This window comes from Molossus molossus, unplaced genomic scaffold, assembly GCF_014108415.1.
Source record: "Molossus molossus isolate mMolMol1 unplaced genomic scaffold, mMolMol1.p scaffold_m16_p_6, whole genome shotgun sequence".
Classification (NCBI taxonomy): domain Eukaryota; kingdom Metazoa; phylum Chordata; class Mammalia; order Chiroptera; family Molossidae; genus Molossus; species Molossus molossus.
In genome coordinates, this window is record NW_023425399.1 from 99812936 (window position 1) to 99829111 (window position 16176).

Here is a 16176-nt window from a genome sequence, read left to right on the forward strand (position 1 = left end):
TTAGATATACTGTTTACTTTCTCTTGTATTTTTTAAGAGTCTGCATTATTAATGACCCTAATTTATTGGAGGATAATTCCCGTGGCACAGTCAGCATTCATTATTAATGTTTTCTATTCTAAGGCAGATGGAGTTATATAAATCTAAATATGTGATCAGCACAGTCTATCTGCTTTTGCTATAGATGATGGATCAACCTAAATCCAACAATCTAACAAGTATGACCTTCCATAATTCTCTGAAACTCAATAATATGGATTTTCCTGAAGTAAACACATTATGGTATTTGGATAAAATAAAGCTGCTTTATCTTCATGGCAATTGATATGAAAGTTTTTCCATGCATCTTCCTTGGAGTTTGAGAAAGAAGGGTGACTGTGTGCTCATCCTGAGATAACTGGCATACATACCACTTTAAACTCTGCTCATGAAAGAGTTTTACAGAGAAGTCACATGGCCAGGTATGCTCCAGAAGCCTGCCCTTCAAGGCTCCTCCCACTTCACAGGTGAACCAGCCAAACTGTAGACAAAGCCTGAGAAATCAGTCTTAACTCGTTACAAAGCAAGACTCACACAAACTGATCCATACCCATGTCTTTCCCCTAGCAGGGGTGGGGAATGTCTGGCCCTTGGGCTGTATAAGGCCTGTGAAATCAATACCAGTGGACATCACACGCCTCAGCAAATGAGCCTGACCAAAAATAGCAGGCTAATTTTTAAGTTGATAATTTTGTATGGCCCAAGAATGATGTTATAAATATCCAAATGGCCCTTGGCAGAAGAAAGGTTCCCCATCCCTGCTGGAGCTACCAGCATTAGTCAGTAAAGTAGTTAGCTTTAAGGGGTGTGGGGGTAAAAAGAGGCACAAGGAACTTTCTATAGCTTAGTGTGGATAATGACTACACAGGTGTTTGCATATAAAAAACTTCATCAAGCTTGAGTGAGATACTTTACACACCCCACTGCATGAATTTTATATCCATCCCAGTTAATATATAAACTAAACCATTTGCATTGTGCATTGCTGTTTGTTTTGGAGTAAATGCCCCTGAAACAGGTTGTGGATCCAGTGACTTCCTTGTAGGCTTGTTCCTTAGTGCCCTCCTCTGTACCCAGAATGTAGTTCACCAGGCCTTGTTGAGTTGTCAAAACAGACAATACAAACAATGCTGAGCCAGAAAGAAGACACAAGCTCTTCCTGAAAGGATGTATATAAAAAGGGGGATCATGCAAAACAAGGTGCCAAGGTCCAAATCAACAGAAAACGGAGGAGAGGCTTGGTCACTGAACAACCATAGTGACTAAGAATAACAAGTGAATGGGTGGACCAGCCAAATAGCAGTGTTTGCCTCCTTGACATTAACAGATTTCATTTACGGAATGAATTGACCTCAATTAAACCAAAATAAATCCCATTCATGATAGCTCTCTACAACCCTTCAACCTGGAATTACTCTAATGTAGGACAAACTGTCTTTCAAAGGCAAAATACTTTTACCTTTATCAATTAAACATTTATAATGTGATATTTTAAGTTCTCATTCAGCTTGCTGCATCTTGACAATTTCTGGCATGCAAGGTTATTGTAGGCCATGCTAATTTATATTCCCTCTTTTGCTGCAGTGGTTATAGCAGCCATACCTATCATTTATCATCTAACTACAATGTTCACAAACTTGCCCCACCCTTCCATCCTCGGACTGGCAGTGTTGCTCCAGATTTTAAATAGCTGTCAAAGTCTTTAGGATGGGACAATTTATTTTTCTTTACCTCCTCTCAGTTTTGTCTTACATTTCGATCACTTCCAATTTAATTATTCCATTTGCCTTCCCTCTTTTTTATCCTTTACATGTTTATTTAAAAATTATCATTACCATAAAAGTACACAAACCTAAAGACTTTTTTGTGATAACATTTTCTGAAAAAAGGGTAAGGAATATCTTCTAATATCATAACCATAGGTAGGTATAGATGTATTAAGTTATGGTTCCTGCTGCTTTCTTTCTAAAAACTTTTTTTTTTTATCCTCATTCGAGGACATTTTTCCATTTTTTGCTCAAATATAGTGGGAGAGGAAGAGAGAGAGAGAGAGAGGAAGAGAGAGAGAGAGAAACATCAACGTGAAAGGGAACATTGAGTCGTGCCTCCCACATGACCCAACCAGGGCTGGGGACAAACTGCAACCGAGGTACATGCCCTTAGCGGGAACCGAACCCGGGTCTCTCTGGACTGCAGGCCGACCTCTAACCGCAGAGCCAAACAGGCCAGAGCCTTTTAAAAAACTTTTTATTTTTATTGATTCTGAGAGAGGGGAAGAGAGAGAGAGAGAGAGAGAGAGAGAGAGAGAGAGAGAGAAAGACTGATTTGTTGTTCTACTCATTCATTGGTTGACTCTTGTATGTGCTGGGGTTCAAACCCACAAACTTGGCACATGGTGTGGACGCTCCAACCAACTGAGCTACCTGGCTAGGGCCCTGCTTCTTCCAAGGTGACAATTTAGTGTTCTATTGCTCTTCTGAGAGAACATTGAACATCGCATTGACTGTGATGCTAGGGACCATTTGTAAATTCCCTACCAGCCAGTAAGTGTGCCAGCAGCAGTGAGACACAAAGAAATCTACAAAAGATAGAGTCCTAGCCACAAAAAATGGCTAGGAACAGAAAGCATTCCTAAAGTGTGGCAGCTTTGCATTTCCTGAGTCCTCCCTCTTCTACTTCTCCATTACCTGACCTGTATCCACCTCCTAAATCCTCCATCCTTTCCTACCCTCCACTGGCTGTCCAGGATGGTCCCTTCCCCAGGCCTCCTCTAGCTGCGCTGGGATACTGGTACCCGACAACATCCCCCGGCCCCGCCCGCGCCTGCGCAGAGCCTCTTCTCGCGCGAACGCACTGCCATCACCAGCGACAACCCCCTTGTCCGGGGGATGCGAAGTCAGCGGTAAGCCGCCCTCGGTTTCTTGTGCGGAGTGACGGGTGTCACCTGTGTCTTCAGACTCCTCCTGATCTACACGGCCCCTCTCACATTCCTAGGGACCGCGTCCACACGGGCGCACACTGGCCCTCGAAACAGTGACTTGAAGGATGGAAGGTTCTGCCGTGCACGAACAGAACGCGCGGGCCGCGAAGGTCAGGGGCGGGGCCTCGCCCCTCAGGGCCGACTTCCTGCCTCCGTATTGGTCCGCGCGCCCGTCAGTCTCCGCCCATGGGCCTGCCGGTCCTTCTCCCGGATCCCTCCCTCGCACAGCGTTACTTGACTGGTTGCCTCCGGCGGTGACTGGCTGCTCCTGCTAGTTCGAACCTGAGCTGGTGTGGCTCGGGGTGGCTCGGAGAAGGGGCGGGCGGGGCCGGGCCGGGCAGGAGCTGATCATCGCCTGGTGGGCGGCAGGCCCGCGATCTCTTTGCCAGCAGCACCACCTGTCGCGGAGCGGGACATCGGGTAAGGCTCCGCGGCGCGCAGCTGCGGGCGGCCTGGGCGGCGGGGCCGGGGCCGCTCTGGCCGGAGAGCGGGCGTCGGCCTCCGGCCGCCTGGCCCCGGGAGCCGGCTGCCGATCCGTCGCCGCTTCCGCGTGTTCGGCCGGCATGGTCCCTACTTGGCGGGTGGGGCTGAGGGCGGGGGGAGCGGTCAGATCGCGGAACCGCGGTTCGACTGTCCGCCCTCTTCCCCGGCGCCCGGTTTGGAGGCGTGACCTCCCTGGTTCTCCACTCACCGGTCCCAGGGCGATTCTTTTCCCGCCGTGGAGTGAGGCCCTGTGGCCCCCAAAACGCGAGCATCTCTCCTCTCCTCGCCTCCCGCGCCCTTTCAAGACCGATTTGGGAACTCTAAACCTCTCTGGCAAATAGATCTCGATTTCTGCAGGTATGAATTAATGATGAGAGTTAGGCATTTTTGTGTTTGTGTTTGTTCTTCCCTTAATGGAAGTTTGTTGCAGCCTAGAAAGTGCTAAGATTGGACCGGTTCTGTCCATTCAATGAAATGGCATCTGTGGATCAGAATTGACAGGTGTTTGAAGCGGGTAATAACCATCTCTGCTTGTGTATTGTTGCCTTCGTGGTCTCGGATTTGACTTTCTTTCTTGGTTCCGAAGATAATTCTAGAAAATATGCGTTGCCTTGTGATGAAAAGTTAATCAAAATCATAAATCTTAACAGAAGTGCTTCGTTACAGAAATGATTTCATATCTGATTTACCTTCCGAAAACTTCCGGCAATCACTTCTAAGTAAAACATTTAATAGCCTTGTTACTTTTAGTGTTGCAATCGATGATGATAACAGAAGCATATATTGTTAGTTATGGGCCAGGCACTGCTCTCTACATGAATTATCTCCAAATTAAGTTTTGAGATAGTACTGTTATTCTGTCCAGTTTACAAATGAAGAAACCGAGGCTAAGGAAGGTTAAGTAACTTGCCAAGATCACAGATGTTAAATGGCAAAGCCTGCATTCAAACCCAGCAACCTAACTTAATAGCTCTAGCTCGTAAAAACTAATGGCAATATTATACTTAACAAGTTTTGATCTGTAGTTGCCAAACATTCTGGAAGTTAGAGAAGATACAATTGTTTCATATATATACAAATATATATAGTTTCATGTATATATATACACACACACACATGCTAAAGATAGATAAATATAATCTATTGTATAACTACTATAACTAGTTGAGTTACATGTTGCTGTTACATGGTTTGCAGAAATGCAAAAAACAAAAACCAGCTTAACTCTATTTTCCAATATTGGACATTTAAGTAATCAACTGTGAGCTTTGATTTTATAACTTGTGTCCAACAGTTTTATGGTAGTTATAAAGACTTAAAAGTTAGCTCGGCCAGTGTGGCTCACTGGTTGAGCGTGGACCCATGCCCCAAGAGATCACGGGTTGGATTCCTGGTCAGGGCACAGGCCCAGGTTGTGGGCCCCAACCCCAGTGGGAGGCACGCGGGAGGCCGCTAATCGATGTTCTCTCTCATCGATGTTTCCATTTCTCTCTCCCTCTCCCTTCCTCTCCCTCTAAAATTAATAAAGAAAAAGTGTTTACACACACACACAAAGACTTAAAAGTTAGACATAGAGACCAGAAATGCTGATATAACCTTACCATGTGTTAATAGGAAATGTTAGGGAAGTTCTTCATTCTCCTGAGAATTAATACATACTCTTGCTCAGCAGGGCTGGTGTGGCCCAGTGGATTGAGCATGGACCCATGGACTGAGAGGTCCTGGTTGAATTCCTGGTCAGGGCCCAGGTTTCCGACCCAATCCCCAGTAGTGGAAGGGCAGGAGGCAGACAATCAATGTTTCTTACATCGATGTTTCCATCTCTCCCTCTCTCCCTCAAAAAAAATCAATAAAAACATATTTAAAAAAATAACAACATACTCTTGCTCAATAGTTATTCCCGAGAAAGAACTAATGGATTTCATCAGGTGAAATGCATAATGGTGTTTATGTATAATGTTTTTATCTTTTTAAATATTTGTTATGAAAGCACATTAAAAATGCATAAAGAAAAACTCATCATTTGATCATTTCTTTTGTAAATCAACTCCTATTATATAAACTAAAATAAATTGTAATTTATGTTGCTGAATTTCAGAAAAACTTAGTCATATTTTAAAACATAAATAATACTAACACCCATAGTTTGTATACTAAAGATCAATGTTATCGGAATAAATATATGCTAAATATAAAAATTATATTTGATGTTATTAAAAGCTAACTATTTTAATTGAAAGTCATTGTTTTGATCATATAACTATATTATACCTCCATTGATCAATATGTATAAATTTCAAAAGTAATGAAAGCTATTGATTCTCTAGATATTGTTTAGGATGACATTTGATGATACCTAGATCTGTATGTTATCCAAATTCTCGTTCTTGACCTAAAGATTTAATTTAAAATAGTTTAAATAAATGTTACCCCTGATTATCCTCATAGCCTCTTTTTTTTAATAGGATTTTTTATTGATTATTTAGAGAAAGGGAGAGGAAGAGAGAGATAGAAACATCAATGAGAGAGAACTGATCTGCTGCCTCCTGCACGACCCCCACTGGGGATTGAGCCTGCAACCAGGGCATGTGCCCTGACCGGGAATCAAACAAATGACCTCTTGGTGCATGGGAGGACGTTCAGCCATACCAGCCGGGCCTCATAGCCCATCTCTCTCTCTCCCTCTCTCTTTTTTTTTTCCTTTGGTACAGAGTGGAAGGGATGGAAGGAAGGGGGGGAGAGAGAGAGAGAAACATCGATGTGAGAGAGACACATCAATTGGTTGCCTCTCATACATGCCCTGACCCCCTGGAGATCAAACCTGCAACAGAGGTATGTGCCCTTGACTGGGAATTGAACCTTTAATTCTTCTGTTTACAGGCCAGTGCTCTAACCACTTGGCAACACCAGCCAGGGCCCTCATAGCCTCTTAATAAGGATTTCAGGTTAGAATGTGTTGATGCAGAAACGAATAGGCATTGCCCTGGCCAGTTTGGATCAGTGGTTAGAACATCGGTCTGCGGTCCAGAGAGACCTGGGTTCAGTTTCCGCTAAGGGCAAGTACCTCTGTTGCAGTTTGTCCATGGCCCTGGTTGGTCGTCTGGGTGGCAGCCACTTGATGTATCCCTTTCACGTCGATGTTTCTCTTCCTCTCTCTCCCTCCCACTCTATCTGAACAAAACATGGGAAAATGTCCCAGGTGAGGATAAAAAAAAAAAAAAAGAAAGAAATGAATAGGCATTTAGTAATAGGCACCTATTACAATATTAACAATGATGCTTAGGTAACAAGTATAGAGCACTTAGAGGGCACTGTGATAAGCATATTACATGAATTATCTCATTTAAGTCTTATAAAAGCCCTATTTGGTAGGTCCTGTTTATACTCCCCATTTGAGTGATGAGATAGTAACTTACTCTGATTTACTCAAGATCACAGAGCTAGCAGTGGCAAAGCCAGGATTTAAATCCAGCAGCCTGATTCTAGAGCATGCTTTTTTTAAAAAATTAATTAATTTTTTTAATCCTTACCTGAGTATATTTTTCCATTGATTTTTTTTTTAATTTTTTATTTCCTTTATTGATTTTAGAGAGAGAGGAAGTGAGAGGGAGAGAGACATAGAAACATCGATAAGAGAGAACATCGATTGGCCACCTCCAGCATGCCCCCCACTGGGGATTGGGCCCACAACCTGGGCATGTGTCCTGACTGGGAATTGAACTGGCAACCTCTTGGTGCATGAGTCGACACTCAACCACTGAGCCACACTGGCCAGACTCCATTGATTCTTTTAGATAGAGTGGGAGGGAGAGAGAGAGAGAGAGAGAGAGATGAGAGAGACACATCAATTGGTTGCTTCCTGTACGACCCCTCCTGGGGCCAGGGTCAAATCCCTGACTCTTTGGTCCATGGGCTGACGCTCTGACCACTGAGCCAAACCAGCCAGGGCTTGCTGTTGATGATTGTGCTGGACTGCCTGGATATGAATTTTATTGAATAAACCGTCAAGTCAAGTAGTCAAGCTTTTTATGATGATGATAAAACTCTAAAGGCTTGATGCTTTCTATATATCATCATCACTATACACCACCTCTGCAAAAGAGTTTCCCATCTCCTGTTTTATTGATGAGAAAGTGAGACTTCTAAGTCAGTAGTTCACTTTTGGGCTTCATGGGCAAGTAAAAAAAGAAGTTTGTGTATAGGAGACAATTGGGACCAGACATAAGATCACTGACTTTTAATTCTGTTAAGGTTAAAGACCTTTTTAAAAATTACTACAATCTATCATCCACATCCTTTTGTAAAAGAAAGGATATTGTTGCCACCAATAAGGTAGGAACATCATAATTACAACATGAAAACAGAGACAAATTTAGTGTTATGAAAAACTGTGTAACATTGTTATAATTTTTCTCATTTGGTCACAGACCAATTCACAGAGCATTTGGGATTGCTTGGGTGACACAACTAATTCCAACTGGTTATTACCTGAGTCCAGATTCAAATTTTGATCTGTCTGACTGCAGAGTTTGTGCTTATTGCAGCAATTCATGACCTCTCTCTAATTTTGATCTTTTTTCTACTCTCAGGCAGGGAGGGGGCCAGGGATAGTAGTCAGGTAATGGCCTAGCAATTGGAGCCCCACTCAAATTTATAAACAGCACCCAGAGAGTAAGTTCTACTGCTTCCCAGGGCAAGGCACTAAGAATGATGCATCAGGGGGAGAAACTACAGGTATATCTCAATATTCCAAGAAACTCTCAAGTAAACAGCTTGATTTTACATATTTTTCAAAATGAGAAGCTCCACCTTCTTTTGTTTCCTGTTTTTATTTCACCCATTTTTTCAGTTCTCTTTCCCATCATATCTGTATAAAAAGGAGATGGGTATGATTTCCCACCCCCCTCACTCCTATTTTATCTTGTTGCCACCAGCTGATCTTAAGCCCATCTGTCTCTCAGTCCTTGGTTCTAGTTTTGGCAGGGATTGTTTCTTTTCCTTAAGTTATTATTATTATTTTTTTACTTATGCCTGCTTGTTCTAAAGACACTATTAAACTTATAGTTGACTCTTGAATAACCTGATTAGGGGCGCTGACTAGCACACAGTCAAATATCCATGTATAACTTAAGTTGGCCTTCCACACAAGCAGGTGCTCAACCATGAGTCAGAAATACAGTTGACCCTTGAACAGTGCTGGTTTGAACTGTGTGAGTCCACTTATACACAGATTTAAACCCATTGTGGATTTAGATGTGTTGTTCAAGTGTCAGTTGTTCTTTTATATTTTATTTTATTTCTATCACTTAGTAATAAAGTAATAATTTGAGTGATATAACACTGCTCTTTAAGTTTTTATAATACTTTTTTGCATATATTCTTTCATATGATCATCACATCTATGAGGTAGATTTGACAGGTAGTGTTATCTTTATTATACAGACTAAATTCAGTATTTGATAAAAGCAAAAAAATTTTTTTATCCTCAACTGAGGACATTTTTTTTTCATTTATCTTCAGATAGAGCTGGAGGGAGAGAGGGAGGAAGAAAGAGAGAGAAACATCCATGTGAGAGAGACACATCGAGTGGTTGCCACCCACATGACCCCAACCGGGGCCAGGAATAAACTGCAACCAAGGTACATGCCCTTAGCGGGAACCAAACTCGGGACTTTCTGGTCCACAGGCCAATGCTCTGACCACTGAGCCAAACCAGCCAGGGCAGAAGCAAAATTTTAAGCAGAGCGGAAAAGAGAAGATTTCACATATCAGAATATTGATCTTCAGTTAACTTCTTAAAGGAAAAACCATGTTTCTCTCTACTTACAGACTCAGTTCTTCTGGCCCCCAATTGCAGGCAGAAATTTAAGGGGAAAAAGGAAACAATAACTGTTATAGTGAATGCTTTGCCTGTATGTTATTTGTAAGAGAGAGAGAAACTAAATTAAGGAATAATGAAGGTATAGATCATATAGGTCTGATCCAGAATTTTGTGGTAGTTGCCCACAACAAATGTTTTCTCCTTCACTTCCTGGTAATTTTTTTTAATTGCAAATCCTCTGTTGGATGAACAGTCCAGTTAGATGTTAGGGCTTTCTTTTTTTTTTTTTTCTTTTCACCCAAGCACATGCTGAGAGAGAGAGAAAAAACTAACATTTATTTGAGATCCAAAAGAATAGCTATATTATCCAGGCTTTGACTGAAATAGTATTGCAGGTAAAATCTGATGGCTGGTCATTGCCTTTAAGAGTTCAGTCTGAGCCCAGCAGATGTGGCTTAGTTGGTTAGTTAGTTGCACCAAGAGGTCACCAGTTAGATAACCGGTCAGGACATGCCTGGGTTTTGGGCTTGATCCAAAATAGGGGGCATGCAGTAGGCAGCCAATCAATGTTTTTCTCTTGTTGGTGTCTCTAGCTCTTTCTCTTTAAAAAAAAAAAAGCCCTAGCCCGTTAGGCTCAGCGATTGGAGTGTTGGCCTGTGGACCAGAGAGTCCCGGGTTCGGTTCCTGCTAGAGGCACATACCAAAAAAAAACACACACACAAAAATCAATAAAAACATATTGAAAAAAAAAAAAAAGAGGGTTCAGTCTGAGATTCCTTATGAAAGGATCCAGACAGCAGTCTTAGAAAGAGATTTTATGCCCTGGCCGGTTTGGCTCAGCGGTTAGAGCGTCGGCCTGCGGTCCACAGAGGCCCGGGTTCGGTTCCCGCTAAGGGCATGTACTTTGGTTGCAGTTGGTCCCTGGCCCTGGTAGGGTCATAGGGGTGGCAGCCACTCGATGTGTCCCTTTCACGTCGATGTTTCTCTCTCCCTCCCGCTCTATCTGAATAAAAAAGTGGAAAAATGTCTTCGGATGAGGATAAAAAAAAAAAAGAAAGAGATTTTATGATCAATCACTATTTTAGCTGCATTAAGCCAAGTTTAATGCAAACAAATTAGTTTTACTGTGATTGTCTTTGGTTAAAAAAAAATGGGGGTAACTGTAGAAAGAAAAATTATGTTGGTACTTATGTAGATACTAGTTTCTAATCCCGTTGATTGCCTTTGAGGTTTTGTTATATACTTGTAAACTGGACTGGATCCTGACTTCTAGTTTCCTCAAACATCTAGCTATGATGTGACTCCAAAGTGCACTGCAGACAGTGGGAATTATCCTGCTCATGGTATCATAGTAATCATCTGGCATGCTATATTCTCAGAGGCTTTAAATGCATGTTCTCAGTGGCTCACCAGCAAGCAAATGATCTTCCTAAGACTAGAACATCCGAAAATAAATGAAGAGAATGACCAACTTAAAAATCATGAACCTGAAGTCATGATCCATAGAGAATCAGAAAACAAAAATAAATCACACAGATAATCAATTAAAGCTGTGAAAACTACAGAGTAGTAGCTCTGTAGTTTAAGGTGCAAATGCCTTAAATATATATATATATATACATATATATACACACATATATATATGGGTTAATCCTCACCCAAGGATATTTTTCCATTGATTTCAAGATAAGAGTGGAAGGGAGAAAGAGAAACATCTATGTGAGAGACATTAATTAACCACCACTGCCGTGCCCCCCCCCCCCCCAGCACAACCCTGACTGGGGCCAGGGATTGAATCTGCAACTCAGATACATGCCCTTGACTGAGAATTGGACCCAAGACACTTCGGTCCTTAGGCCAGCACTCTAATCGCTGAGCCAAATTGGCCAGAGCCAAATGCCTTCAATTTTATTTATTTATTTTTTTTTTGGTACATGCCCCTAGCAGGAACCAAACCCAGGACTCTCTGGTCTACAGACCAACACTCCAACCCCTGAGCCAAACTGGCTAGGGCCCAAATGCCTTCAATTTTAATCACCAGTCTCTCAGGCTGAGGATCTGATCAAAATGGGGGAAATTGTTTTAAAAAAATTAATAAATAAGCAGACCACACATAGAGTCACTTGCCCTCAGGACAGCAAACCAAGATTTAATTGCAGTTTCAATCTCTTCCAGGAATGTGCCCTTTAACCAGCCAATATGACATTTCCCAATTAGCACTAGTGAGGTGATCTGCATTTTAGACCACTCTGCACTTTCCCCAAAGAAAGGAAATCTTGCCTGAAACGATCCTTTCTTTTCTTTATGGCTTGCTTGTCCCACCTCCTTTCAGCCTTTAAAAACTTTTCACTTAGTACAGCTCCTCAGAGCTCCTTTTTTTTTTTGCTGGGTGGGATACTGCCTGATTAGTGAATCATTTAATAAAGCCAGTTAGAATCTTCAGTTTTACTCTGTTGAATATTTGTTTTTTTAACATGTCCTTCATGATATTAACATTTTTTAAACAAAAGCAGTTATTTTATGGTATGTCTCATGAAATACATTTGACATATAACACTGTGTAAATGTAAGGTGTACATGTTAATACATTTATACATTGTAATATGATTGCCCTTGTATCGATAATTAGCACCTCTGTCACTGCATAATTATCATTTCGTTTTACTGGTTGGAATAATTAAGTTGTAGTCTCGTAGCAAGCTTGATGATTGTAATACGATATTGTTGTCCACATTCACTATACTGTGTATTAGATCTTTACAACTTATTTACTGCTTGTTGCAAGTCTCTACCCTTAAACCACATCTGTCCTGTCCTTCACCCCTTGCCCTTATCTCTTGTGATTCTTGATGTGCATATGATTTCCTGTTTTTGTGGCTATATTTAGTTACCACATTTATATGAAGTATCCAGAATAGTTAAATCGATAAAGACAGAAAGCACTGGAGGAGGGAGGAAAACAGCTTAATGGGTGTGATGTTTCCTTCTGGAATAATGAAAAAGTTTTGGAACTAGATAGAGGTGATGGTTGTACAACAGCATAGATTTTCTAGATCTCTTTAAATTGTTTACTTCAAAATGGTTATTTTTATGTTATATGAATTTCACCTAAAAATTAACTTCAAAAAATCCCAGCGTGTAAATGGTTTTGCTGCAGCCCCATATAAAGATCCCAGATTTCTCAACAAATAGAAATTCCATTTAGAAACTTATTGCATGACAATTGCAATGATTTCTAGGGATTAAGATAATAGGAATTGCAATGGATTTTTGGTGGGAGAACTGATATGCAGAAGAATCTATTGTATTATCATAAGTGAATATTGAAGGTTTAATGTATTATATACAGTTTTCCATGTTTGGGATGGATGTAAAGACAAACATATGGCCCTGGCCGGTTTGGCACAGGGGTTAGAGCATCGGCCTGCACACCAGAGAGTCCCGGGTTCGGTTCCCGCTAGGGGCACGTACCCCCCCCAAAAAAGACAAAAATATGTTTTCTATCCAATTTGAATTAATTTTTAACATTAAATAACAGGTTTTCTAAAAACAAAAAAGTTTGCCTGGCTGGTGTGGCTCAATGGATTTTGTGTTGACCCATACATCAAGAAGTCAGTGATTCAATTCTTGGTCAGAGCACATGCTGGGATTGCAGGCTTGATCCCCAGTAGAGGGTGTGCAGGAGACAGCCAATGGATGTTCCTCTCTCTCTCTTCCTCTCCCTTCCCCTCTCTCTAAAAAAAATCAATAAAAACATATTTTAAAAAAATAAATGAAAACAAAAATTTTAATACATTACATTTAAACATTAACTATAGTGGGTTAAAATTTATAGCTTCTCTTCCTCTGAATGTGTGTATTAGTGTTCACTTTTTCACCTTCAAGCTAAACTCCCAGTCATTTATGTGGAACTCACTTCATTCTTTATTAAATGTCATTTTGTTTCTTTATTTTTTCTTTTTAAGATTTAAAATTTATTTTTTTATTTTTTTATCCTCACCCGAGGACATTTTTCCATTTTTTGTTCAGACAGAGCGGGAGGGGGAGAGAGAGAGAGAGAGACACATCGAGTGGCTGCCACCTGCACGACCAACCAGGCCAGGGACAAACTGCAACCGAGGTACATGCCCTTAGCGGGAACCGAACCCGGGTCTTTTTGGACCGCAGGCCAACGCTCTAACAGCTGAGCCAAATCGGCCAGGGAAAGTTTTAAAATTGTTAAATCCTCGCTCAAGGATGTATTTTTGTTGGTTTTAGAGAAACATTGATAAATTGCCTCTTGTATATGCCCCAGCCCGGGATTGAATTTACAGTCTAGGTATGTGCTCTGACCAGGAATCTAACCCACAACCTTTCAGTGTACAGGATGATGCTGCAACCAACTGAGCAACCCAGCCAAGGCTACCTTGTTTCTTAACCTCTCAATTCCTTTCTCTCATAAGTGGGAGATACATACCTTGCCACACTTGTGTGGATTAGAAAAAGGGCAAGTGTTTAAGCACACTATAGTACATACCTAGGAGTAGCAACAATGATTATCCAAGGACTTAGAGTGTTGTCAGAAGTAAATCTTTGCCTTTACCTATTGTTCGTTACCCTTTTTGCAGTCGGTACAGTCTATAGAAACATAAGTGTATTTCGAAAAAGATTTTTTACATGTGTAAAGTTAAGCTTTCTAAATCTGTTTTCCAAAACTGATACCTGATGTACATGCAGTTCTATAATATGTCTCTCAGCATTGGTTTACAATTGAACCTTAGTTCTCTAACTTAATTCATTCCGGAAGGCATTTCAAGAACTGATTTGTTAAAAAACCGAATCATTTTTCCCATTAGAAAATATTCACAGCCCAGCTTCCTGAGACGTTAACCATGAAAGGTTTGGCTGTAAACAGACTCATACTCTCACATTCTCTCCTTTGTCTCCTGCGTGACTGGCCATACAGGTATCAGCATGAAAGGGTTGTTAAGTCGAGAACCAAAGTTTATCTCGACAACTGAGACATTTTGTTCAAGATGGGAGATGTTGAGAGCCAAAGTCTGACTGTATTTGCTTTGTTTTTCTCAGGTGAAAAAAAGATGTTGTCGCGGTTGAGAATAGTTGCCACTCCTTGTACTCTGGCTTGCCGGCATATACACACGAAAGAGAAAGGCAAGCCACTTATGTTGAACCCAAGGACAAACAAGGTTAGTAACATTACTACCAACATACCTTTTCTCTTGTCCCGTTAACAGTTTAATTTGATGGATTTTAGACTGATAAAGTGAAATGTTTCTATTTTGTAGCTTTATACTAAAACTATTCAGAGGTATTTGCTTTTTCTGCATGAGCTTTTCACTTTTCTCCATATGGCAAGAATCATGGCTGCTATATACCTCTCAAAATTCACCCCTCACAACTACCACCAGGAAAGGAATGACTTTATTCTTAGTTCTAACCCAGAAAAATCTACAGAATAGCAGTCTGGCCAGGATTTTTGGCTAGGTGTGGGATATTGAGTTTTACCCAGTTTAGATCAGGTACTCATCCTGGACCAAATCAGTCAAGCCCTTGGAAGATGGGGTCAGAATTATAAGATGAAATTTTATCTAGTGTCTACCCCACCTTTGTGCAGCTTTTTAAACACACATCATTACACCCAAGCAACAGTGCCCATTAATCACACTACTGCTTCAAAAGAGGGACCTCCGACCCTCTTTACAGTCTTGGGGCAGAAGTGCTTGGCAATATTGAGATATAGTAGTGCCTTTATTCCTTATCCATGCTGGGTTCAGTGGGCAGTTTCTCTATTTTTTTAGAAGCAATAGTAAGTAAGCTATATAGTGAGTAAACATAATTGTGGAAGGAGATTTCTTACAGAAAGCTTGGAAGAGGATGCATAAGTTTATTGCAACACATGGGTTTATTGCAATATATGAAATTTACCTTTTGAGAATGGTACATTCAGATTAAGGTGATGTTTATTTTATTTTATTTTTTTCTTACTCTTCACCTGAGGATATTTTTTTTTTTCCCATTGATTTTTAGAGATTGTGGAAGGGAGGGAAGGAGGGAGAGACAGAGGCATCGAAATGAGGGAGACACATGGATTGGTTGCCTCCCACATACGCCCCAACTGGGGCAGGGGATCGAACCTGCAATCCAGATCATGCCCTTGACCAGGAAACACACCCTCAACCCTTCAGTATGTGAGCTGACGCTCTAACCACTGGCCAGGGCAAGGTGTGGTTTATTTTAAAACAACAGTAAAAAAATTGCCAATCCCATTTGTTTTCCAATATGTGGTGGGGGGATAAATAATTGGATAGTATGATATGTTTTGAGGGGTTTGGGGCCTACTCCTACAAAGAGGAATTTGACTAAGGGTCACACAGAGCATCTTATCTTTGTATTTTTGGTACCTGGCCAGAATGAGAATTCAGCAAGCAGTTAGTGAAATAAATGAAGTTTAATGAGGAATATTCTAATCTTCTCTTGTTTCTGCCGCATCTCCACAAATCTTACTTGCTCTTCAATGTACAACTCATTCAAAATCCAGATCTGTTGAGCCTTTTCACACCACCATAGACTGGAATAATGGCTCCCTGTAGTAGTTTTTATCTTCCTATTCTGGTGGCAAATAATCTTTATGTTGTTTTGTGCTTCTATTCATATCTTCAGCTACCATTGAAATGATTGATAGTATTTACATTTTCATGACTTTAATTTTTTTAACTATATTTCAGGTTCCTTTTGGGCAGGGACCATTCAAAATTTCTTTATATCTTTTATAATGCCATGGGTATAGTAAACATTTGATAAATGTGTTGGTTTTATTTTATTATAGAAACTATATAAAACCTACTTTGTGAGG

At 40.9% G+C, this 16176-nt stretch overlaps 1 protein-coding gene across 1 annotated transcript in view; it reads left to right on the forward strand.

The window, feature by feature from the left end:
* Window positions 1–3298: 3298 nt before the first annotated feature.
* The window catches only part of ME2 (malic enzyme 2), a 57229-nt gene continuing 44351 nt past the window's right edge, over window positions 3299–16176 (forward strand). Inside the window, exons 1-2 of the mRNA XM_036245550.1 lie at window positions 3299–3439; window positions 14391–14509. Of these exons, the coding sequence (XP_036101443.1) occupies window positions 14402–14509 (108 nt within the window). The 5' untranslated portion in view covers window positions 3299–3439; window positions 14391–14401. The remainder of the gene's footprint in view (window positions 3440–14390; window positions 14510–16176) is intronic.